Raw genomic sequence first — 24,981 nt, 5'->3', positions numbered from 1 at the left:
TGGCTATTTCATGGAATTGAATTGGGGACCTCTTTTGCAGCATGTACATGAAATTAGACGTCTGTGGTGCATGTTGTAGTTTATTTGGCATTCGTCATACAGCTGTAATTACAACACTTTTTTTCAGCAAGTTTGAAAAAACAAACATACATAACAAAAGACACACTTGCCATCTTTTGATTCTTTTAATAATCTTGCCATCCACATAAAACTCCGGCATAAGAACTCAAGAACACAAAAGTAAGAAACCATTAATAGTACTGTAACGCTAACCTTGGTGAATGAAATGGATGTGTGACTTTGACTAAAAGAATCACATCCAAATCACTTTTAGGGTCAAAGCAAGAAGCAAAAGCTTACGGTTGATTTGTGTTCTTTGTTCTAAAATATTTGTGATTCTATAAAACAACAAAGCGTCTTAAACTACTAGCGTGAGGTAAGTCCTGGTGGTGAATCAGGGGCCTTCTTTAGTCCACGTGTGAAATTTTGGTATTCAAAAATCCTTCTTGTGCAGTTTTTAATCATCAAGTCGCCTCACGTCATTTATACAAAGTACAACAGCACTCAGTCCTTAGCGATAACATGTGGGTCATTAGAGAGAGGTATTTTCATGTCAACACATAGAAACACATTGAGGAGCTAACACTGAAGCAACACTTCAATATTGAAATGTATTACACAAAAGGATGAAAAAAACAAAACATTTGAACATGCAGAGGGAAATCAAAGTTAGCCTCGATATATTTACACTGACACCTCCAACACATTGTCGACGTAAGCTTTAGTGTTTATTATAAAGTCTTAAATGAGACTTGTTAAGCTAAATGTTAAATTGATTTCTTTCAGACAAGAGTTGTGAATCTACATTTCCAAATACAGTGGTGCCTTGAGATATGAGGTTAGTTAATTCCGTGACCACACTCGTATCGCAAATCCTCTTTTACCATTGAAAGAATGAAAATGACAATAATCCGTTCGGGCCTTACCCAAAATAACAATTCTTGTAATGTGTATTTTAATGAGGAATAGCACTCCATAATATAGTACTTTATAAAACTACACCGTAATGACATGATTAAAAAGAGTGATACCGTTTCTGTTCAATCCATTGTTATAGCACTACAACATAGATGCTATTTAGTGTTAGCATTAAGCCAGCGGACTGAAAGGCTAAACTTCAACTGCGAGTGGGAATAAACAGCTTCAAGCCTTTTTTTTTGGAGAACTTGTTCAATATTTACCAAAGTGCTGCTTACTGTGAAGTGAGTTGAGTTCACCGCCACTATACAGTGCTCATATCTCAAGCCGCATTCGCAAATCAAAGGACAAAACAATTGGCCTGCAAAAACTCGGATCTCAAGGCACCGCTGTATTCTGGAAAAGAAGCAACAAAAGATGAATGTTTGTGATGCTTGTACAAGTCCTAAATTTATACCCAATAACAAGGCTGTTGTCAAAAAGAAGGCGGTTTCTGGTGAGGAACATTTAGTTTTTTTTTTTAAGTTATTCTTGCTTTTAATATCAGATGAAAGCATTCTGATGTCTGATGAGGTATTAGTCTCTTGTAACTGCTGGCAAATATAGCAACCGCGAGGCCATCTGACGTTCAAGCAGTCACAAGAGTCCATAAAAGTGGTCTACTCTGTTTTTGTGCATCAATCCGAGGACGAACTTTGGTTAATTTTCCTTGGTTTTACTTCATTTTTGTTAGGCGTGAGCCGTTTCAATCCCCCCACCCACATTATTTCCAAGTCTTCCAACGACAAAACCAATGCAGAGGACCGTGTGCTCGGTTCATCAGTACCATCCTTAGTTCTTAACCGTATTGACGATTCTGCATTTTCATGTTCTCAGCACTGCCAACAAAAAATAAATCCTATCACATAGGCACATAGGGCCAGCTGATGGAGCTTCCAGAGAGCTGCATGTCACGGATGAGCGTCTCAATGGGGGTCTTCCCCACCAGGCGCATGAAAAAGAGTTGGGAGATGAGGCTGGCGGGTACGGCGCGGAGAGCAGGGAGACGCAGGAGTAAGCGGCCGAAGCGCTGAGGTTGACTCGGGTACTGCATCCTCTCGTACTCTGTCAGAGCCACCTGAGCCTTCTCTTGCAGGGACTCCACGTGGACTGCGTCTGTCAGACCACAGGCATCTAGACAGAGAGAGATAGAGACTGAGGAGGCAGATACTTAATGGTGGTGGGCTGGTTACATAAAGAGTTGTGATGGGCTGCGGTGGGTTCAACTTTAATCAATGTTGGGAATAATGTATTATGAATGTGGTTGCATACATCTTCCTAAACTCTTTTTTAAATGTTAAGAGTGATGCAATACAAAAAACAATGAGTAGACTAGGGTTTGTCTAAAACGCAGAAATTAATCTGCACGCACACTTTCCTTCATGGCTCAATGGCTTCCTTCTGCACCACGTATAATAGCTATCGACTTTTAACTAAACAGGCCTTCTCCGCTGAACTTAACCTATTTGGATTCGTTATTGTCGGGGAAAAAAAGAAGTTAACCAGTTATATTAAGATATAAAGCTGCATGGCAGAGAGAAGAGGTGACGTGAGGAGGAGACTTGTCAGACAGTTAAGCTGTCCGATGGAGTAAAGAGATAAGCTTTCCAACTACTGAATGCGTCACAGTGGTTAATAAGTTGTAAAAATAGCAGACCCACATGGGGACTGACCAATAGTACCAATTTATGAAAAACTTTGCTCAAATTGTCCAAATAAAATTGGGAGTGAAGAGTTGTTACTTGACCTGACTATGATCAGCCAGTAGGTGGCAGAAGTGCTTCCTTAATTCTGGTCAGTGTCACAGTATATTTTGTAACAACAAACAAATGAATGAAGAAGGGCGGTCACCTGGTGAGAACAGTGCGATGGCCTTGAGACAACTGTACTCAGCGGAGTCAACCTGCAGTCGGGTCAGCTTGTCCACCTGGTCCTGGAACACCCTCACCTGGTCCATGAAGGACACCACGCGCTCTGCCGACATGGGCGACGAGTGGAAGCCCGCCGCGGCCAACAAGGGCGCCATGTGGAGCGGCAAGGCCGACTGGGCTGCGTTGAGGATGAACAGCTCGCTCCAGCTCAGCCTCAGCAGGGCCACCTGGGATGATGTTAGCATGTTAATTAGTAAACCTTCACTGTGTCCTCATTTTTTTACAGTGTGTATACGGGAATGTGCATAGAGGAATAGGGAAGGGAAAAGATTAATAATTTGGTCCGTTGTTTGGAATTGATTATTGATTAGTGTTTCTTGAAGCAAATGAGGTCAAATAAAGTGCTGTGATCCAGTTCAATTAGTTTGCAATCTAAAGCAGTGTTTCACAACCATTTCTAAGTCAAGGCACATATTTATTGTAAAAATCTCATAGCACACCACCAAATTAAAATGGCCCAAAAAGTACAGTGATGCCTTGTGATGAGTTTAATTTATTCCGTAATCCAAAAGACCCATATCTCAAATCATCTTTCGCCATTGAAATTAATGGAAACTCCATTAATTTGTTCCAAAACCCCCACCCCACCCCCCACACACACACACAAACACACACACAATACAGAAAATAGCACTCTATAATATTTACTTACTTCTAAAACATTTAAAATCCATCCATCAATTTTCCGTACCGCTTTGCCTCACTAGGGTCACGGCCTTGCTGGAGCCTATCCCAGCTTTCTTTGGGCGAGAGGGGGGGGATTGCATTGTGTTAGCATTAAGCTAGGGGAAGGCCAAGTTGTGCGGTTGTTTTAAATGCATAACGTGTAATACTCCATCCATCCATCCATTTTCTACCGCTTATCCGAGGTCGGGTCGTGGGGGCAGTAGCTTTAGCAGGGACGCCCAGACTTCCCTCTCCCCAGCCACTTTATCCAGCTCTTCCGGGGGGATCCCAAGGCGTTCCCAGGCCAGCAGAAAGACGTACTCTCTCCAGCGTGTCCTGGGTTGACACGACCACAAAGTCGATCGCCTCTCGGTGGGACGTGCCCGGAACACCGACCCACAGAGATATAGAGACTGAGGAGGCAGATACTTAATGGTGGTGGGCTGGTTACATAAAGAGTTGTGATGGGCTGCGGTGGGTTCAACTTTAATCAATGTTGGGAATAATGTATTATGAATGTGGTTGCATACATCTTCCTAAACTCTTTTTTAAATGTTAAGAGTGATGCATTGTGTTAGCATTAAGCTAGGGGAAGGCCAAGTTGTGCGGTTGTTTTAAATGCATAACGTGTAATACTCCATCCATCCATCCATTTTCTACCGCTTATCCGAGGTCGGGTCGCGGGGGCAGTAGCTTTAGCAGGGACGCCCAGACTTCCCTCTCCCCAGCCACTTTATCCAGCTCTTCCGGGGGGATCCCAAGGCGTTCCCAGGCCACCCTCTCGTCCACCCGGGTGAACCCCAACGTACAGGCGCTGAGCCGCGGGGCAATAAGTATACCCACACCTGCTCAGCGCCGCTCACCGTGGCCAACCCCAGAGTGGAAGAGAGTCCAACCCCTCTCAAGAGAACTGGTACCAGACCCCAAGCCGTGTATGTAGGTGAGTCCGGAACTTTTCGACCTCACACACCAACTCGGGCTCTTTCCCTGCCAGAGAGGTGACATTCCACATCCCTTTTGCCATCTACTGTAGCCAGGGATCGGTTTGGCAAGGTCCCTGCCTTCGGCCACCACCCAGCTCGCACTGCACCTGACCCCTATGGCCCCTCCCACAAGTGGTGAGCCCATGGGAAGATGTGTAATTCTCTTTGTTTTATATTTTGTTTGACAATAAACAAACGAAGTGGCAAACAGCTTGAAGCCTCTTTTTTGAAGTGTTCACTATCTGCCAAACTGCTGCTTGTTGTCAAGTGAGTTAAGTTCACTGCCACCATACAGCGCTTAAATTTCTTTTAAAAAAATCTTTAATTTTTGCTTGAAACTTAAAGCACAAAATTGGCCAAATGACAGTTTATATCGCTAAAAACTAAGCTTTACACGATCAGGATTTTTGGACCCATCACCGATCAGCAAGTTTAAAAAAACAATAACCGATCACAAGATGGAGCAATGTGTCGATTTAAATGACTTTTTCATTGACTGTATATACTTGTGTACTGTATGCTGAGTATCTTCTCTAGTCCAGTGATTCCATGGCACATTAGTCTGCCATGAGCAATCTTCAGGTGTGCCATGGGAAATTATAACATTTTACTTACCTGCTCAAAAAAGTATTCATTTACAAGAAATCTTTGTTCCTCTATTTATGCCAGTGAGGTATAGTGACAGACAGAACAAATAAATGCTCTTCTATTAGATGGCAGGAACTATATACAGTAATTACTCTGCATCTACTTTTTGTGACATTTTTGTTTGTTGGTGTGCTGTGAGATTTTCCAATTGTAAAATATGTGCCTTCACTCCGTAAAGGTTGGAAATCACTGCTCAATGCAGATCATGTATTCTAATCAGGTCAAACCAACATTACAACATGACAGAAATAATGGGAGCTAACTTACTGTAGTTGAATTACTTTATTGTAAATAAATTACTTCAAACACACCGAAACTTTAACAACAGTTTCAACAGAATGCCAGCATGTTTACGCACAACCGTTAGTGCTAGCAATAGCGTGCTCGGCTACATAATGTTTTGTTCACTTCTTGCGAGCGGTATCGTATTAAAAGTACGTGAACATACCTCAAACAAGCCTTAAATGAACAGTTGACAAAATAGCCTAGTGATCCTAAAAGACGGGATGCGGTGGTATTGGAATACAAGATTTTATTGCAGTAGTCTGACATAGTCCAATTTGTCTTTTAGTCTGATCCACACTGCCGACATGTTTTTTTGAATAACTTTATTGGTTGTCAGATATTTACAGTACTAAGTCAAAAGACACGCGACAAGGCTAAAAATAAACTAGCTTTTGGATTCAAATATACTGTACACGATGGCGACGCGGAGTAAATGTCGTTTGCGCAGCCGATCAATGACGTCATTGATCGGATCGGCGAATGACGACATTTAACCCGATCAGCCGATTAGCATAAAATGCTAATTATCGGCTGATACCGATCAGGCCGATCAGATTGGTGTAAATTCTACTCAAAACTTGTGGTCACTCCTACCTCAAGGCACCATTGTATCCTGTATATGAAACAACTATATTGGGCGCCGTATATATTCCCCTCTGTCAGACTATGCCCTGCAACCGGAGGGTCACCGGTTTGTATCCCCGAGCGTGTCGTCTTTGTGTACCAGGGCAAGACACTTGCCTATGAACGAATGTGCTTGGATGTTTGGTGTTGGTCAGATTATAATAATTAATAATAATAATAATAATAATTATGTAATAATAATTAATAATAATAATTGAGAATTCTGTAGGTGCAGAATGGCAGCCTCAGAGCAGCTGTGGCTACACAAGTATCTTACCACTACCAGGGTGTGAATGAGGAGTGAGTGAATAATGCGCGAAATTATAAAGCGTTTGCGTGCCTAGAAAAGCGCTATAAGTGTAACGCATTATTATTATTATTGTGAAAACAATAAGTTGAACAAAAAGTTATTGTTCTGTTGTATGAATTGAAACAGGTAGATAATTGTTCTGCCTGTTACCATAGGTCGCTGGAACAGAATCACTGGTATTATCTTTTCACTTGCGGTAAAAATGGATCGTGTGAAATAAGTTGTACCAACCTGATCTGACACTGGCAGCTCAGGAAAATAAGGGATATTTCTGGCCCATTCCACCGTGCTGAAGAGTAGCCTGGCGGCCAGCTCACAGATGTTATCGATGCCCATGGAATTATCAGGACCGGCCTGCTGGTTGTACTGGTGCCCGTAGCGGCTGTTGGGGTACGGTTCAGCTCTTAGCAACTGCGAGATAAGCTCGGAAACCGGCTGACCGCCACTCCCGGCATTGTTGTTGTTGTTGTTGTAGAATTCACTGCCTCCTAGGCCGCTGGCACCCCCTATAGGCGTGAGGGTCGGGCTGAGACTAGGCTGCGGTGGGATGCGGCCGCGTTGAACTGCTGTAGTTTGGTTGGGGGACCAAGGGGGAAGGGTACAACAGGAGAGGGTTGACGGATAACAAACAGAGTGGGGCAGATAAAGGTGAAGGGGCGGGTGAAGGAGGGAATTTGGGAAAAAAACGAAAGGGGGAAAAAGTTAAAACTGGGTTCAATCAGCGGTGTATGTCAGATTACAGGCAGACGGGATTGAGCCGATTAGCCGTCTTTTCTTCAAGATTAAAGGGATGCAAATTAGACCTCCTCAATGAGAGTATTCTTCTTCTCATCACTGCTAGATAAAAGGTTATCATGAGAATGATACAATGCTTGCACTGTGACCATGGTAACAGCTGTCCACAAAGCAACATGGGGAATCCCTATTATCCACAGGAATGTTGCTCTGTGGCCGACCCTGAATTCCGACCTCCCCTAAAACGCCCCCAGGCAAAGAAAATTTCTCCACAGGGAGCAATAATGTGTCTAATTAACTTGTTTTATGTTCTGTTTATGTTCTATGTGAGGTAAACAACAGATACAGATACAGTCCAGTGCCGCCACATCTGACTTTAAATCAAACCCCCCAAAAAAACAAAAACCCTGATTTAAATCATGCCCAATGAAACATTTGTTTATTTACTCATTAAAAATTATTCAATTGTTGTTGTTTTTTGGATCAGCAAGAAGTATTCCATATAATACAAAACAAACACTCACTCTTACCACTGCCAAATCATACTGTACTAATAATAATAATATTACCAGAAGTACTTTCTAATCTAGTGCAGTGGTCTGACAGTGTCTGCAAGGAGCACCTGATTTGCATGACCATGTTTTGCTGAAACATGGTGTGTATTGCTCGTATTTTAACTTGTACAGGTATTTATATGAACAACAGGGACAACTGGATAAGAAATGAATTTTAAAATAGATTTGAAAGAAAATTACATTGACTCAAATAAGACCCTAAAAAATAATGACATTTGTAATTGAGCCCAATCTTTTGAATGGTAGTGTGTCGGGCTGTCACTATCGAATCATTTTTTAATCGATTATCCTACAGATATTTCGTCGAGTACTCGTGTAATTGCCCCCCCATGCATTTTATTCTCATTTATGAGCTCTGGACTTTTATCCTTCATCTGCATATGTTGGTACCAAGTGTATGGTATGAACTCTGTACAGAGTTTGAGCCAACAAAATCAGCCTTTGCTAAACAGTCAGCATTCTCGATTTAGCATTAGAACACTAGCGAGTACCATTTTAGGTTAAAAAAATGCTAACTACCATTCAGCTCAGTCATACATTGCACATCTAATAGTGTCTTAAATAAATCACTTACAGATGCTCCTCTGTCGTTATCGTAATATTTTTCATTGGCCCAACAGTTCATCCGTCTGCAACAAATGTCCGTGCGGTAAACATGGACAGTGGCCAAATGGTTCCGGGAGGCGCACCATCGGAATTAGTGCTAATCCTGTACATCTGTACTCGTACTCGGAAGAAAAAAAAGGTCTGATATAAAACATATCGATACCACTTTAAGAGCCTGCCATATAACTATGGTTTGGTGTCATAAAGTATCATTTAATTTGTCCTATCACAGTTTTATTTTATAACTTGTGGTATTCTCAAGAAGTCTTTCTTTTTACTAACTTTACAGAGGTAACATGACATCTGTGTTCCAACTTGTATATCCACCAGACTCTATATTCTTGTTCGTCTTTACTGTATGTACGCCTTTTACATAGTACCCCCTAGTGTTCAGACTGGAACACCACATAACTGAAATGCCTCATGTTACAGGCAACATTTTGGCAAGACGATTAAAAAAACATGCAGTTAGATGTTGAAATATCAGTAATGACAAGTTGTTTGAGTGAGATGTAGACCATGTTCAAGAAATATGTGGTTTTCAACAATATTTGTGTAAAATAATTTTCAGCACAATTGCAAGACAAAGGTATTAAGTATCACTACTCGACATCAGCGAGCAATCAAATGTCCTTGTACTCGGTCTGAAAAAAGTATCATCGCTGCATCCCGAATATACTGTATATTCATTCATTCATCTTCCATTCATCTTATCCTCACTAGGGTCACGGGCATGCTGGAGCCTATCCCAGCTAACTGTGGGCGAGAGGCGGGGTACACCCTGAACTGGTCGCCAGCCAATCACATGGCACACATAAACAAACCACCATTCGCACCCACAGTCACACCTACGGACAATTTAGAGTTTTCAAATAACCTACCCTGCATTTTTTTTTGGGATGTGGGAGGAAACCGGATGACCCGGAGAAAACCCACGCAGGCACGGGGAGAACATGCAAACTCCACACAGGCGGGGCCGGGATTCGAACCCCAGTCCTCAGAACTGTGACGCGCATGCCGCCTATACTGTATATACTAGTGCTTTTCCTTAAAAAAAAATTTTAAAAAAGGCATTTCTAACTGATCTCAAACTTTTGAACAATACTGTATATTTTTTTTTTGCATTTTTTTTTAATCAACCCTGCTACTAGGTATGTGAGTATTTAAAAAACAAACAAAAATCCCAGTACTGGATGACACTGCGTTTTAACTGTTTCTACTACAAGCAACCCCATCGATGGGTAACTTGAGCATCACCACATTAAGTGAATTCCCATATTGGGTTGTGCCTAAAGGGTTTGTCCAGCTTCAACCACAGGCTTAGGGCTCAGGGAATTAAGTGTCTAAGCAAAGCATTTATCTCTGTCACCACGACCCAAGATAGATTAAGGCTGCTAAAACATGCCATGGACCCGACATGTATACGAAGTTAAATAAACCACAATGGGGCCCAGACAGACAAGTGTGGTATATTAAAAATGTTTAAACAGGACTGTTTCAAAAGAAGAAAGGCTCATTCCCAGGGTTTAACTGGCATACAAATGTTGCACATAAAGAACTCATGTAGCGGCATATTAAGGAAAAAATAGTTACCTTCTTTGCGCATGCCCACTCGGAAACACTTCTTGAGGCGACAGTACTGGCATTGGTTGCGATGGTGCTGGTCAATCTGACACTCTCTATTAGACCTGAAAACAAAGAAATAATCATTGGCTGGGGCTCATGGGACATGATGTATTGATTAATAATAGCCACCAAGTAGTTTTTAATAATCCCTTTCTCAAGTCAATGTTGAATGAAAAAATAAGTTCTGTCATTATTACTATCTATATAGTGAGAGTGACAGACCTCTAATTCTGGCTTATCAATGTTATTTTGGTTTCGCTGACAGTTTACTTTATATAATTTGCTGTTAAAACAACAACAACACACAAACTCCAGCTAACAATTAGGAAGGCTAACATTTTAGGATTAAATGTTTTATTTTTGCAATGTGTGTCTATGGGCATTTTACCTTTTTAAGACAGTTAACAGTGAAAGGAGGTGGTTTCTTTGCTTTATGACTTTGCGAAGTTAAGTTTAACCGAGTCATTAGACAATTGGTGGAAGGCTGGAAAAGATTAAATAGGTACCACAAGCATAGCACTATCTTAACTCTGGCACCACATGAAAACAAAGCAAAACTTCCAGTACTTGTCCAATCAGATTTAACCTCTGTGTGTTGCTGCGTGAATTTTATCTGCCCAAGGCCTTCAGAATCTGTAGTGCTGGCCGAGGTAACGCAAACTATATAAGCAATAGGACTGTTTCTTTAACCGATCAGATTTCATATTTGTTCTCCCAGGGACAGCAAACTGGCACTCAATGAGGTCAGCATTTTTCCCTAATCTCAATGGTTGGTCAGACCAAAACATGTTACAGCCAACTTCCACTAGCAAAACACGTCTGCAGTGATCTGAACACATCGTACATTTATTTAGTAAGCATCTCTGGCGATGTATTTTATTTAAATTAATGAATGTTTTTGTCAGGTTATTAGAAAAACATTGATTCTGAACTGCTCCAGATGATGTGCACTGGGTATGGAAAGTATTAAATTATCCACTCTTTTTTTTTTATATTGCAGCCATTAGCTAAAATCATTTAAGTTTATTTTTTTCCACATTGAAGTACACACGTCACCCCATATTGACAGAAAAAAACAGAATTGGTGACATTTTTGCAGATTTATTAAAAAAGAAAAACTGAACTATCACACAGCCATAAGTATTCAGACCCTTTGCTCAGTATTTAGTCAAAGCACCCTTTTGAGCTAATACAGCCATGAGTCTTTTTGGGAATGATGCAACAACTTTTTCACACCTGGATTTGGGGATCATCTGCCATTCCTTCTTGCATATCCTCTCCAGTTTTGTCAGGTTGGATGATGAACGTTGGTGCGTGGCCATTTTCAGGTCTTTCCAGAGATACTCAATTGGGTTTAAGTCAGGGCTTTGGCTGGGCCGTTCAAAAACAGTCACAGAGTTGTTCTGAAGCCACTCCTTCGGTATTTTAGCTGTGTGCTTAGGGTCATTGTCTTTTTTGAAGGTGAACTTTCGGCCTAGTCTGAGGTTCTGAGCACTCTGGAGTAGGTTTTCGTCCAGGATATCCCTGTACTTGGCCGCATTCATCTTTTCTTCGATTGCCACCAGCCTCCCTCTCCCTGCAGCTGAAAAACACCTCCACAGCATGATGCTGCCACCACCATGCATCACTGTTGGGACTGTATTGGACAGGTGATGAGCAGTGCCTGGTTTTCTCCACATATACCAATTAGAATTAAGGCCAAAAAGTTCTATCTTGGTCTCATCAGACCAGAGAATCCTATTTATCACCATCTTGGAGTCCTTCAGGTGTTTTTTAGCAAACTCCATGCAGGCTTTTATGTGTCTTGCACTGAGCAGAGGTATCCGTCGAGCCACTCTGCCATAAAGCCCCGACTGGTGGAGGGCTGCAGTGATGGTTGTCTTTCTAGAACTTTCTCCCATCTCTCGACTGCATCTCTGGAGCTCAGCCACAGTGATCTTTGGGTTTTTCTTTACCTCGCTCACCAAGGCTCTTCTCCCCCAATTGCTCAGTTTGGCCGGACGGCCAGCTCTAGGAAGGGTTCTGATCGTCCCAAAGGTCTTCCATTTCAGGATTATGGAGGCCACTGTGCTCTTGGGAACCTTAAGTGCAGCAGAAATTATTTTGTAAACTTGGCCAGATCTGTGCCTTGCCACAATTCTGTCTCAGAGCTTTTCAGGTAGTTCCTTGGACCTCATGGTTCTCATTTGCTCTTACATGCACTGTGAGGTGTAAGGTCTTATATAGACAGGGGTGTGGCTTTCCTAATCAAGTCCTATCAGTATAAGCAAACACAGCTGGACTCCAATTAAGGTGTAGAACCATTTTAAGGATGATCACAAGAAATGGACAGCACCCGAGTTAAATATCTGAATACTTATGTCTGTGTGATATTTCAGTTTTTATTTTGTAATAAATCAAAAAGAAATTCAACAATTACGTTTTTTTCTGTCAATATGGGGTGCGGTGTGTACATTAATGAAGAAGAAAAATAACTTAAATGATTTTAACAAATGGCTGCAATATAACAGAGTGAAACATTTAATGGGGTTTGACAACTTTCCGTACCCACTGTATGTGGAATAAAATCACTGAACTAAAAATATAAATAAAATGTTCAACATTTATAACAGGCAATACATTAAAAAAATATTAGAATGATGTTTGTAGCAATGTATACCACTGGTTTAAACTTGCTTTTTCAATCCAGTTCTGTATATTTTTTTTACATTTCAAGTACAGTACATTTCAAGTACAGTACATTTTTAAGTACGGTTCAGTTTTATTGAAGTACATTTAAGAATACAATTTTTACATTTTATGTGCAATACATTTTAATTTCATACTTATTAGTTTTCTTTTCCCACATATAATTGTAGTGTTAATGTTCAAACTGTGCCTAATGTTACAGTGGCTTACTACAATAATAAATTCTATATAATGGTGGCACGGAGGTTACGGCCTTCCTGCGATGTTCTCCTTGTGCTTGTGTGGGTTTTCTCTTGGTACTCCAGTTTTCCTCCCACATTACAAAAACATGTTTTTGAGGTTAATTAAAGACTAAATCATCCGTAGGTGTGAAGGTGAGGTTAAGTGTTTTTGTTTGTCTATATTTGCCCTGCGATTGGCTGGCGATCAGTGTAGTATGCGCCCCGCCTCTCGCCCATTCAGCTGGGATAGGCTCAAGCTCCCCCGTGACCCTAGTGAGGATAAGCACTATAGAAAATGGATGGATGGATGGATGGCTAGATAGTGGCAGTTTCTGCAATGTGCAATATGTGCGGCTGCACAGGGTGGCATTAAAAGTAATAGGTAAAATGGTTTTCTACTGGCGTCATGACATAATCCCTGCCGTTTGTGTGGGGAATTTGCATCCCCTTAAGAAGACATAAGGGGTCCTCAAGGATTTTGCTCATAAACATTGAAGTGAGAGGTTCTTGATGTCAAGGAAGTATGACATCTTCGTTGTTTGAAGATCCCTGTATTTGGGGTGTTAGCTAAGGTTAGTTCTTATTGGTAGAAAGTGACTGAGCATGTCATGGCCACATTTTTATGTCGTTGATTTTCTGAGTGGTTAATTAAAAACAGAAGCTAACCAGCAATGGAGGTGTCATTCTTGCTTGACAATCAACGATTCAAAGTTGCAATGTTGGCTTTGTTTTTTGTTTCAAATGAATTGACATTGCTATTCAAGGTAGGACCACGACAGTGTATAACAGTGATTGTCAACTGGTGGGTGGGGGGCCAAAAGAGGGTGGCCATTTTGGGTGGGTTGCGGACAACCCTTAAAAAATGACAGTAGGCCCTTGGTTTACAATGGTCCAAACACACAACATTTCAAGGTGATGGAAGTTGTGCAAACTAGTTTTGTTGGTCGGCGAAAAAATACATGGTCACGCGGCACAAGAAGGTATGCTTAGTTAGCACTGCACTTGCTGTTTTTTCCATTTGATTCTTTTCATTTATGTGCATTCTTGATACCAGTATTCACTGTAATTATTAGGGATGTCCCGATCCGATCACGTGATCGGGGTCAATCGTGATTTTCAACTGATCGGGATAGGGTGAAAATGATTGGTTGTATTCATTTTCTGACATTTTAAATTTTAAATAATCAAAAGGTACAAAGATGTTTCCCAATGGAACTGTAAATAGCTTAATTTTATATAAAACAATAACTTTTCGTGATATTTTTTAGTACCGGTATAAGTGACTGAAAGAGACATGCCATTTTTTCCCCCTGACTGTCTGACATGAAATCAGACAAATTTTCCTCTTTTAGGTCAAGTAGGATTACCAAAATTATTTATATTTGCTAAATGCTAAATAGTTATTGGTTTTAATGTGTGTTTTGTGTATTTGTTTTTATCGTATTATTATTTATTTTAATTTTTTAAGATCAAAGTCAATCAAAGTCTCGGATTTGGGTGCCAAAAATGTGATCAAGACATCCCTAGTAATTATAACTTTACTACTGTGTTTGCGTCGGTTAGTGCGTTCCCACTTACGTACAAATTGGGGTCACATTGCTTCTATTATTGGTGAACTCCAGTGTAACACAAGGACCGCATGTACACTGAAATATTTAACTTGCATCCCAGGGTGTACTTGTCTTGAAAAACACAATTTGACAGGCATGGATCACAAACATTACTAGTGAACTAGTATTTAAACTTTCATTTAAATACGCCTCCGTAACCAAGTTTCCACTGTGAACAGATTTTTAATAAAGTGCTCTGAAACTCACTTTGAACATGTAAATATAGTGCAGTTATGTTAACAAATACAATTGTATTTTCAAAGACTTTTAAACTAAACTTAAATTTTTTTTTGACTAAACGTGTGTGGTAGGTTGATTGAAGACTCTAAAATTGTCCGTAGGTGTGAATGTGAGTGCGAATGGTTGTTTGTTTATGTGTGCCCTGCGATTGGCTGGCGACCAGTTCAGGGTATACCCCGCCTCTTGGGCGAAGATGGCTGGGATAGGCTCCAGCACTCCCGTGACCCTAGTGAGGAGAAGCGGCTCAGAAAATGGATGGATGGATGTTCTTAACTTCTAAAAGTAGGTCGCGACTACAGGAAAATGCAGATCCCTGCCTCATTTTTGATGAAGACTTAGGCATACTACGCTACTGTGTTTTAATGTTGGTCATTGTGGTGGTATTTGGAGAGCTAAATATTTTTTTTAGATGGTACTTGGTGTAAAACGTTTCAGAACTTTTAAGTCATCTACAATATAGAGAGTAATAACAATTATGCTTACCTACGTGACGTCGTTGGCTAGTTTGCTCACCTCGTGACAGAACTACAAACATGTCGGCTCGTTGCCACACAACACACATTTCCCATCACGCCCCTCTCACCTGCACGTGTAGCTGAGGTTACGTCGAACGCTTCTCTTGAAGAAGCTTTTACAGCCCTCGCAGGTGAACACGCCGTAATGTTTCCCACTCGACTTGTCCCCGCACACCACACAGTCCAATACGCAGGCCTTGTCGTCCTCCCCGGCTTCCATGTCGCTGCCTCCCGCCTGGGGAGAGCCGTCCTCATCCTCCCGCTTCAGGTAGCCCTTTTCCCCCAGGCCGTTGGTGCCGCCATTGGGATCTCCCCAGCCCCCACTCACCATGGCCATTGCTTGGTTACCGAACCAACGAGGAAGAGCACGCCACAGTCAGGCAGCCGAGATTCGTCAAGGTAACATGAATATAAGCAGACCGCTTCTTTTAGGAAGCTTAAAAAGAAAGCCCTAACAAATGTCCAAAGGTTTAGAAAGCAGATGGTAATACTAGAGGGTAAAAAAAACAACAGGGGGGAGGGTGTTTGGCAGGAAAAAAACAAGAGCAGTCTCCTCCTATTGCACTATGACCTGGAAACGGTCTGAGTGGTGTAACTTTTTTTTTTTTTTTTTTAAAGCTTTGTACTGCATCTAAATGTCAATTTGTCTTTTCTTCGTGTCCCACCCCGCAGGCTGGTTTTGTTGTTGTCGTCGAATCCGGACCGAAACCAAGCCGGCCGAAGGGGGTCTTCACTGTCAACAATCAGTCGTTTGGCGACTGTGGAGAGATGAGAAAGCTCTTGTAAATGACCTGAGGTGAAAAATTGACTGCAAAGACACACATACTCAGACATACATACACAGCCCAGTCTTTAGCTAATGACTGAAATAGGAAACTAATGCGGCACAAGCCTGTGCAGGCTTTAACGCCGAATTCCCTCTTCCCCATACAGTTACCCGCGCCAATATAAATCTTCCAACGCTTACCTCCGATTGAGCATTAATATGTCCGTAGCTATAAATCCTCTGCCGCTAGATCTTCCCGTCCTCCATCCCGAGAGCGAGTGCAGCTTTCCTACTCTGCTGTAATCCTCTCAGCGGTACCATCGTGACCCACAAAGTGAAGCTATTCCACGTCATTTGCTCATGTGGCTGGAGGCTTCTCTTCAAGGCTCCGCCAAAGAAGAAGAAAAAAAAATGTGTCTGCGCTGTCAAGTTGACCTCCAAATTGCACTCACGCACACGCACACAAGGCGATGTGGGTTCAACACAAGGAAGTGCTGTCCTTTCCTTCCTCCTTCCCAGAAGCCTTAGTTGTGCTCCGAGCTTCTCGTTTGCAAGCCTTTTGTTGGTGCTTGGCCACCAAGAACTAATGATGTGCGGCCTAGCTGCTGCTTTTCATCTGTGCGTGTGTGTGCGTGCGTGTGTGTGTGTGTGTGTGCCTTCCCTTGTGGCAAGAAGAGGTGGGGGGTGGAAAGCAAGAGTGCGCTTACTTTCTCGCTTCCCAGGCGTCCACGCATCCAGTTCGCATTCAAGAGAAAATCCAAAGCTACAGACTATTTGAATTAGGCTCTACGTCTTCCTCTCGCTTTATCTCTTTTTTCCCCCTCTAGCCTATTTGAGTGTTTCAGAGAGAGAGAGAGAGAGAGAGAGAGAGAGAGAGAGAGCAAGCGAGCAAGCAGGAGAGGGCGAAAGGCATAGGGAGGGAGGTGGAGTGTGTGCAGAGGGGGAGGGGTGCGTGTGCATGTGTGTGTATGCTTGTTCTGAGGGATTTGACACTATTCAAACCCTGTGGTTGCCATGGCGCTGGTTGCCTTATATGGGCATTGGAGTCAAAAGAGCAAAGAGAGTGGGCAGTGTGGGGCACACACAGCAAGAATGCGGAGGATATCTGCTGAGATGCAAAGAGCATGACCCCAAGGCTTTAAAAAAAAAACGCATGCAGACAATACCAGATTACTCGCTGCTACAAATACAAGCATGCTGGCTGGCCTTTTGTTTCACATAAAGCTATTCAGTGTTAACCGAATGGCGAAGATGTGAACTTTCTCTATTTCATGTAGAGTGATGCCTTGAGATATGAGTTTAATTTGTTCCGTGACCATTTTCGTTAAGTCAAAACCCTCGTAACTGAAATCGGCTTTCCCCATTGAAGTGAATGGAAATGCCATTAATCCGATCCAGCCTTCGCCAATAAAACAACTGTGATGCATATTTTCACGAGGAAAAAAATGGTCTTGTACTTCATAAAAACATACAGTAATGACACAATTAAATAGAATGTAAATAATGAAACCATTTTTTGTTTTCACTTTTTGCTTCAATTCAGTGGCCATCATTCTGCTCCTGGTATAGTACAGACATGCGGATATATAGTACATGTAGACAGAGGAGCTGTCACAACTCCACAGTAGTAATATTGGCCATTCTTTGCAGAAGATAAAGAATATATTCCTGTGAGTATATGAGTGAGTTATATTATCTGACTACATGTGTTGCTCCACTGTTTGTGTTCAAATATTGCCTAAACTTCCCTAAAGGGTTATAATACCACTACATACACATGATACTATCTGTTAGTCCAACCCTCTATGGCGTTTCCCATTATGTGTTAGCATTAAGATACCACACATAAGGCTAAGATATGTCGTTATTTTAAATACACGGTGTGTATCTTTAAAAAAAAAATTATTTTACTTTTACACTAAACCGCTCGAAGCATCTTTTTTTGAAAAATTGCTCATCTGCCAAACTGCTTGTTGTGAAGTGAGTTGAGTTCTCTGCCACCATACAGCGCTCGTATCTCAAGTTTGCGCTCACGAGTTAAAGCAAAAAAAAATCAGCATAACGACAGCTCATATTTTCAAAAACGTGTCAGTCACTCATATTGATTGGAGAGGAAGATTTTGTCAGGTTATTTGTGATCGTATTATTTTATGTTTTATTTTGGATACTGTACACATTACAGTTTCTTGTATTTGCACTTTTTTGTACTTTTATTTTGCTTTGTTTTGACCTGTTGTAAGCAGTCAGGTCGGCATTGTCAATGAGAAACTGTTCTCAATTGCCTTAACGGCTTAAATGAAGGTTAAATTAAAAAAAATAAAAATATCAAGGCACCACTGTATTGCATTTCAAACGCTAAACCCTGCACCCTTTTCATGTATATTGTACTGTGAATAAAAGGTTAACATTTTATGGTCATTACTCATTTCTCAGCGCTTAGTGAAGCACACAGTGAGAGGTCAAACAGACTTTGGTACCCCGGCCACGGTAAAAAGCCTGAGGTCAAATGCAGATAAAGAGGAGGACAGCACCCAGAACAACCTCGGATAAGAGATAAGTAATGAATCTGCTTGTAAATGCACCGCTGTTTGAATGCGGGGGGGGTGTTGCTGTCACAGTCTCACAGATATGGACACATGAAAGCACCCTGGAAGACAGTCTATATGCAACCTGTTGTCTTATCTACGCGGTGTGATGAAGGATTTTAAGTCATTCTGCCTTTCACAGACATCTTTATGGCAATCCTAAAGCAAAACCAAGCTTACCCCCTGGAGACCACAGTGTGTGTGTCACAGAGAAGCATTGTCCTAGACTCCTAGCCTTTGTGCAGCTAATAGGTCATCAGATGGGTGTGTTGGGGGGAGGAGTGTGTGCGTGTGTGTGTTCATTTGAATAAAAGTCCCCTAATTAGGCCACTGCCTGCCTGCTTGTTGTCACTTCTCGTGTGGGGTGTGCAAAATTAGGCTTGTCAGTGAATTAAGGGTCCTTGGAAGACGCCTGTGTGCTAGTTAGTGTATGTGAACGAAAATGGCAATCTGTAGTTTTGTAGCCAAATACACTAAACACCAAAACAAACTAGCACAAGTGTGGCTTGTAAGAAAACACAACTGAATGACAGTGGTTATAATGTACAGTGGTATGTAGAGATACGAGTGATCCAACTTTTTTTGAGGTACAAGCTATCGTTGAACTGTTCTTTCTTTTTTATTTTTTATTTTTTTTTCTCTCATTGACTTTAAATTTGAGATAAGAGCGCTGCATTGTGACAGTGAACTCAACTCACGTCACAACAAACAGCAGTTTGGCATATAGTGAACAATTCTTCCAAAAAGAGGTTTCAAGCTATTTATTGCTGCTCCCAGTTGAAGTTTACTGTTAAAACTAACCATTAAAAAAAAGACAATTGCATGTGTATTTAAAACAACAACTGCTTAGCTTAATGCTAACAAGCAGTCCAAAATGCCATAGATGGGCTAACAAACAGCATTAGTGTCGCAGTTCGCAATTTCCTGAGCTGGATAAAGTCCTTAAGATCCTTCTTGAGGATTATTAAACAACAAGTGAATAATAACTTTTACTGTAATTAATAAGAACATTGATCAACATTTAATATTGTTTACCATTTGGACCGCTATTATAATCACATCTTGGTGATGACATTTTTTTTCTTTATCTCTTTACTCGGCTGACACCAGTGCTACTGGCAAGAGCATCAATATCCAGTATTAAGTTTTTACAAGGCATGAAGTTATATTGAGAAGTCACTTTGATGGGCAGTTTTTCTTTTTGCAGTTCAATGGTAAAATAATGATTTGTTTGTTTGAATTTATAGTAACATTTAGGGCTGGCCAACAGATTAAAAATATTTCTTGTTTAGTGAATATTGCTGAAGATAAATTGACCCCAAAAATTGCATACTAAATCGATATCGCAATATTTGTTTACAAAAAAAATAAAAGCAAGCTCGGAATTAGAGTATTTTCCCAAATCGTTCAGCCCTAGTCCTGATTGATGACTAGGTTGTTTTGATTCAGCCCCCATCGTTACAAGCTTATAGGCTTGTAAGTGACGAGGGCTGGCTAAGTGTTGCTAAAGGTTTAGCTACATGAACACACGTGAAGCTGTGGCTAAGTACACACAAGTATGGCTCGGAGATTTTTTATACGGTTTAGCCATATTGGCTAAAATGTTTCATGACCCAGTGCCAACCCTGACAAAGGTAGAGATTACTGTTGTGTGTGTGTGTGTGGGGGGGGGGGGGGGGGGTGGCGGGGGTGCACTAAATAAGGCAAAAAGTTTGGCGCTGGTCCAGTTTTAGACCAGACCTGAGTGCCACTGTAGTTGTACAACCATAGCCTGTAGCTAATGTTGTGGCAACTTAGTTGAAACACAAAGACCTGAACAAAAGGTGTGTATTTTTACCATTTTAAAGCCATCAAATGGACACCTTTTTAGCGAGTAAATGCTCTCCATGTCTGTCATCCCCCATCCAGTGGAGCTGTGATGGATACCATGGGGGCAGTAGTGACATGACGTTTGAATCCACTTGCTACTCGTGTTGAGGAAGCAAAATATTTCTGTCGACATATGTTGAGTCAACAAGTGCAGAGAATCGCACACAGACAGCTGCACTTTAAACTGTATTATAACAGCACATTACATTGTATAATTTTTTATTCTTTCTCTGATTTTTATTTTTTTTTTAAAGCTGTCAAGCAGTTTGTTTTTTATACTTCTAGCTGTGCATTAAATTTAGGATCAACAGACATAGTGCTCGTCTTAGTTAAAGTGGTTACACATGCATCCCTTTACATTTTTGTCTTCATATACCGTGTAAATATTAATGTATGCGTTCAAGTGTTTCTTCTGGGGTGGTCTGGTAGCTCAAAGCTACAAAATTGTTAGACATTTAACCTCATCATGTGACATTTCGGGGGAGGCCAAGCCCTTCTCAAGTCAGCTATTGATTCACTTAACATTTGAGTTAACCTTTAAGGTCCGTATAGAAGCCCGTCACCCTAGCAAATGGGATCACACCCACCCACCACATGACTGGATGTCTTAAGTTAGGCCAGCTCTCTCCCTGAGGCATCCACACATGTAATTCAATCTCAGGGTGTGAGCAGCGTTGCCTTAACCACATCAACATATGGAAAGTAGGTCTTTACTTAAAGTAATCATGAGGCGTCTTTGCATCCTTCTCACACGGCCGCCGTTTTCATTACGCCCCAATGGCCGTCACTTTTTAGACTTGTCGTGACCTGTGACCTTTGCAGAATGGATGAGCCTAAAAACCAAAACAGAAGCCTTTTGTGCAGGTCAAAGGGAAAACATCTGCTGAGCCCAGGACACAGATAGAAGAGGGGGATTAACTGTCAGGCATTCAAAATTTTGTCTTTTAAGCCAACTCTGAGAAGAGTTTCATCACACCATTGGCACACACATCTTTTTTTTCACCTATTGTTAATTCACAGCACTGCCTCTTGGAATTACATAAAAAAATATTAAAAAACACAATTAAATGCAAATGCGGGAGAATTTCTTTGAAATATGACTGTTGCTACTGATGCAGTGGTACTAGACTGAACTGGACAATCGTGAACAATTTCCTTAATGTCGTGTATAATGCGCACCCATGTATAATACGCACCACCAAAGCTGACCTCAAAATTCTGGAAAACCCTTCTATCTATGTATAATGTATTTTTACAATGCGTGAGTTTGCTTCTACCCATATGATCAAAACATGAAGTATCTGTATTTTGTTAGTTTTTAAAAAAATAATTATTTTGAAGTTTAGCACTTTATTTGTGCACGTAATCCTTTTTTTTTATTTACTTGATCTTATTTTGAAATACACAGCCCTACTTTTATTTTGTAAATTAGAAAACACACAGCTGTGCTCATATGTTTGATTACCCAGGTAGAATTTGTAAGATGGTCACAATTCCTTAGAGAAAACATGAAGGACCAGGCGAAACACATTTAATTTTATTAAATCAAATTAAATGGCCAAGCATTTCAGAAAAGCATTATCATTAAATAAAATATAACCATAAAGAAATGAATGATGGTTGTTGTTCAATGAGTGATATTTAAAAAAAAACCAATATTTCACAAATTCTGCCAGGGTATGTAAACTTATGAGCACAACTGCACATATATGCAGTCATACGTACCCCTGTCATATTGGAATGAAAGTACACTTTTTTTTTTATAACCACAAGGCGGCGGTGGCATTTTGGAATGAAAGTGTACAGCTTTTTCATAACCAATAGATGGCGGTATACATTTATAAAATGTAAAAGTTTTTTCCATTTGCCCCTATACCCATGTATAATGCGCACTATTGACTTTTGACAATTTTGGGGGGGATAAAATGCGCATTATACACGAGAAATTACAGTAAGTTAGTGACTGACCATTGCACAACTACCGACAATCAGGAACTTATTGCAACAAACAAATTTGAACCCTGCCATTATTGAAAAACAGCATTTTGAAGCGCCACCTTTTATTTTTTTTACTGAACCACAAACAACACGGCGCCGAAGAAAGGAGAGACTGTGGATAAAGCACCATATCAGATATAGTATCATGATGATTAAGTGGCCATTTTCAGTCTTGTCTTGTCAAGATGGTGATCACACATCCTTTGCAAATTTCTCCAGGGTGCACCTGAAACATTTGAGAGGCTGCCGAGGAAAAAAGAACACATTTCCTCTGAAAAATATTGAAAATTGTTTCATCCATTCCAAGGTAAGAGTGTCAGCATCCTAAAACCTTTTAGCGAGGCACACACAGATTTGAGCATTTTCCCAACCCATGGATCAAAGTCAGGAAAGGCCCAACTGTTGGATGTCTGTAAATTAGGGGTATTCAACTCATATTTAAAAAGGTCCAAATCGAGAAAATCTCTCGACGCAACGGTCCAGAAGATCATCACGTGTCTATTTATGATCTAATATTTAATTAGCCTCGTTGTTGTATTTACAGCTGCTTGTACTAAATACCGCAGTCAAATCCAAAAAGCTTTTGGCATTTATTGTCAAGTAACACAAAACTAAACAAATATGTATAACTGCTTATATGTACAGTTGTGCTCACAAGTTTACATACACTAGGAGAATTTGAGAAATAGTTATACAGTATATTCTTTTAAATATGACTGATTACCGAGCAAGGACCATTTCATTTTCTTTATGGTTACGTTTTGTTTAATGATTGTGCTTTTCTGAAATGCCCTAGAAAAAATAAAAATTTAAAATAAAATTAAATGTTTCACCTGATATTTTATCTAAAGTGGTGCACAAATTTGTTTTAATAAAAATGTCATAAAATAAAGAAGTCAATAATTACATACAATTAAACGTCTTTCACCTGATCCTTCGTTTTCTTTAAAGAATGGTACACGTATTACAAATTCTGCCCGGATAATCAAACTTATGAGCACAACTGTGCCAGTTAGTGACCTCTGCTCAAAATGTTTCTCCTGAGCGATTATCCTTTGGTGTCCGGTGTGTTAGGAGTAATTTTATTTCTCTCACAGATCTGTTTCGGCAGGCAATCTTAAATGTTAAACATGTTCAATATTCTATCCATCCATCCATTTTCTTCCGCTTATCCGGTGTTGGGTGTTGGGGACAACAGCTTAAGCATGGAAGCCCAGACTTCCCTCTCCCCAGCCACTACCAGGCGGATCCTGAGGCATACAGTAATCTCTCCAGCTTGTCCTGGGTCGTCCCTGGGGCCTCCTCCCGGTGGGACTTTCCCGGAACACCTCACCAGGGAGGGGACATCCTCACCAGATGTCCGAGCCAACTCATCTGACTGGTCTTGGTGGAGAGTAGCAGTCGCTCTACTCTGTTTTAAAATGCTATCGTTTGTTGAGTTTTTAGTACACACTACTTATTTTGACCTTTTTTTAATCTCGTACCTGATAAATACAAATAAAACAAACATAAATCATACAAATAAAAACTAAAACCAAGCCTTTAAAAAAAATGAAAACTAACAAACTTAACCCGCTCTTATTAAAACAAACTATATATACAAAACAATAGTCAAAATGAAATAAAAACTAAACTACTGGATAAGGAAAAATTGAAAACTATTGAGAACCCTGCTGCAGGCGCTGCACCAGTCTGCCTGTAGTTATTAGGCTCCATTCTTCCTGTGAACTAAACCCCAAAATTGTTGAACCCCTCCGCTTGGGGTAGGACCTCATCCCCAACCTGGAGAAGGAACTCCACCCTTTTCCAACGAGAACCATGGCGTCAGATTTGGAGGTACTTCTTTTCATCCCAACCATTTCACACTCGGCTGTGAACGCTTCAGCGAGAGCCAATAGACCCGCATCATCTGCAAAAAGCAAAGATGCAGGCCTAAGACTAAAGCCAGCAAACTGGACCCCTTGGCTGCGCCTAAAAATTCTGTCCATAAAGGTTATGAACAGAATTGGTGACAAAGGGTAGCCTTGGTGGAGTCCAACCTTCACTGGAAACAAATCCGGCTTACTGATTGTATGCTCAATATCTACAATCGCAAATCCTTACATGCGTGGTCAAGACAGAGTTTGGCCGAGCCACGTACTTTCTGATTCTGATATGAAACAGAACAACAGTCAATTTGGAAGCGACCTGAAGCTTCTGCTGTTGCTTGTCGCATATAGAGGAGCAACTCGTTGGATTAAGTGGTTGTACCACAATAAAATGACAAGGACAACCACAATGTACCAGATAAGATAAAAGCTAGCCGAGCTGCTTCTATTTCTTTTACCGCTGTTTTTAGAAATTTTCAGCAGTTTGGATGCCATGTGGCACCATGCTGCCTTTCACAGGTCAGCCTTTTTACGACAACAGATTTATGGTTTGGGGGAAGAGACTTGCGATTATCAGTGGAGATATTATGTGTAGGGTGTGCTGTCCTGTGTTTG

General features: G+C 40.9%; 1 protein-coding gene and 1 long non-coding RNA gene across 5 annotated transcripts; one reads left to right on the top strand and one right to left on the bottom strand.

Annotated features, from left to right (window-relative positions):
• Positions 1–64: 64 nt before the first annotated feature.
• nr2f6a (nuclear receptor subfamily 2, group F, member 6a) lies at positions 65–15,617 on the bottom strand. Of its 2 annotated transcripts, none has more exons than XM_061796720.1 (5): positions 15,349–15,617; positions 9,974–10,068; positions 6,696–7,030; positions 2,869–3,115; positions 65–2,151 (listed from the first exon to the last, which is right to left on the bottom strand). In XM_061796720.1, the coding sequence occupies exons 1-5, from the start codon at positions 15,615–15,617 to the stop codon at positions 1,880–1,882; spliced, it is 1,218 nt and encodes a 405-aa protein (XP_061652704.1). In that variant the 3' UTR covers positions 65–1,879. The 2 variants fall into 2 exon arrangements, with proteins under 2 accessions (XP_061652704.1, XP_061652705.1); XM_061796721.1 differs by having other exon boundaries at positions 6,696–7,027.
• On the top strand, positions 15,540–19,563 carry LOC133488627 (uncharacterized). Of its 3 annotated transcripts, none has more exons than XR_009791707.1 (3): positions 15,540–15,679; positions 15,953–17,716; positions 18,480–19,563. It is a non-coding gene; the product is annotated as an uncharacterized LOC133488627 (long non-coding RNA). The 3 variants fall into 3 exon arrangements; XR_009791706.1 differs by lacking the exon at positions 18,480–19,563 and having other exon boundaries at positions 15,953–16,076; positions 17,590–18,456; XR_009791705.1 differs by lacking the exon at positions 18,480–19,563 and having other exon boundaries at positions 15,953–18,456.
• Positions 19,564–24,981: the final 5,418 nt, after the last annotated feature.

The sequence above is a fragment of the Phyllopteryx taeniolatus genome, chromosome 14, assembly GCF_024500385.1.
Source record: "Phyllopteryx taeniolatus isolate TA_2022b chromosome 14, UOR_Ptae_1.2, whole genome shotgun sequence".
NCBI classification, from domain to species: Eukaryota; Metazoa; Chordata; class Actinopteri; order Syngnathiformes; family Syngnathidae; genus Phyllopteryx; species Phyllopteryx taeniolatus.
Note: the sequence above shows the minus strand (reverse complement) of the source record. Positions and strands in the feature narration are given on the sequence as shown.

Excerpts from the sequence above, each read along its gene's own strand:
- nr2f6a (XM_061796720.1), bottom strand. The coding sequence starts at position 15,617 with ATGGCCATGGTGAGTGGGGGCTGGGGAGATCCCAATGGCGGCACCAAC. Across the intron at positions 10,069-15,348 it reads AACCTCAGCTACACGTGCAG|GTCTAATAGAGAGTGTCAGA; the intron begins GTGAGAGGGGCG and ends CTTTGTTTTCAG. Across the intron at positions 3,116-6,695 it reads AGCTGCCAGTGTCAGATCAG|GTGGCCCTGCTGAGGCTGAG; the intron begins GTTGGTACAACT and ends ACATCATCCCAG.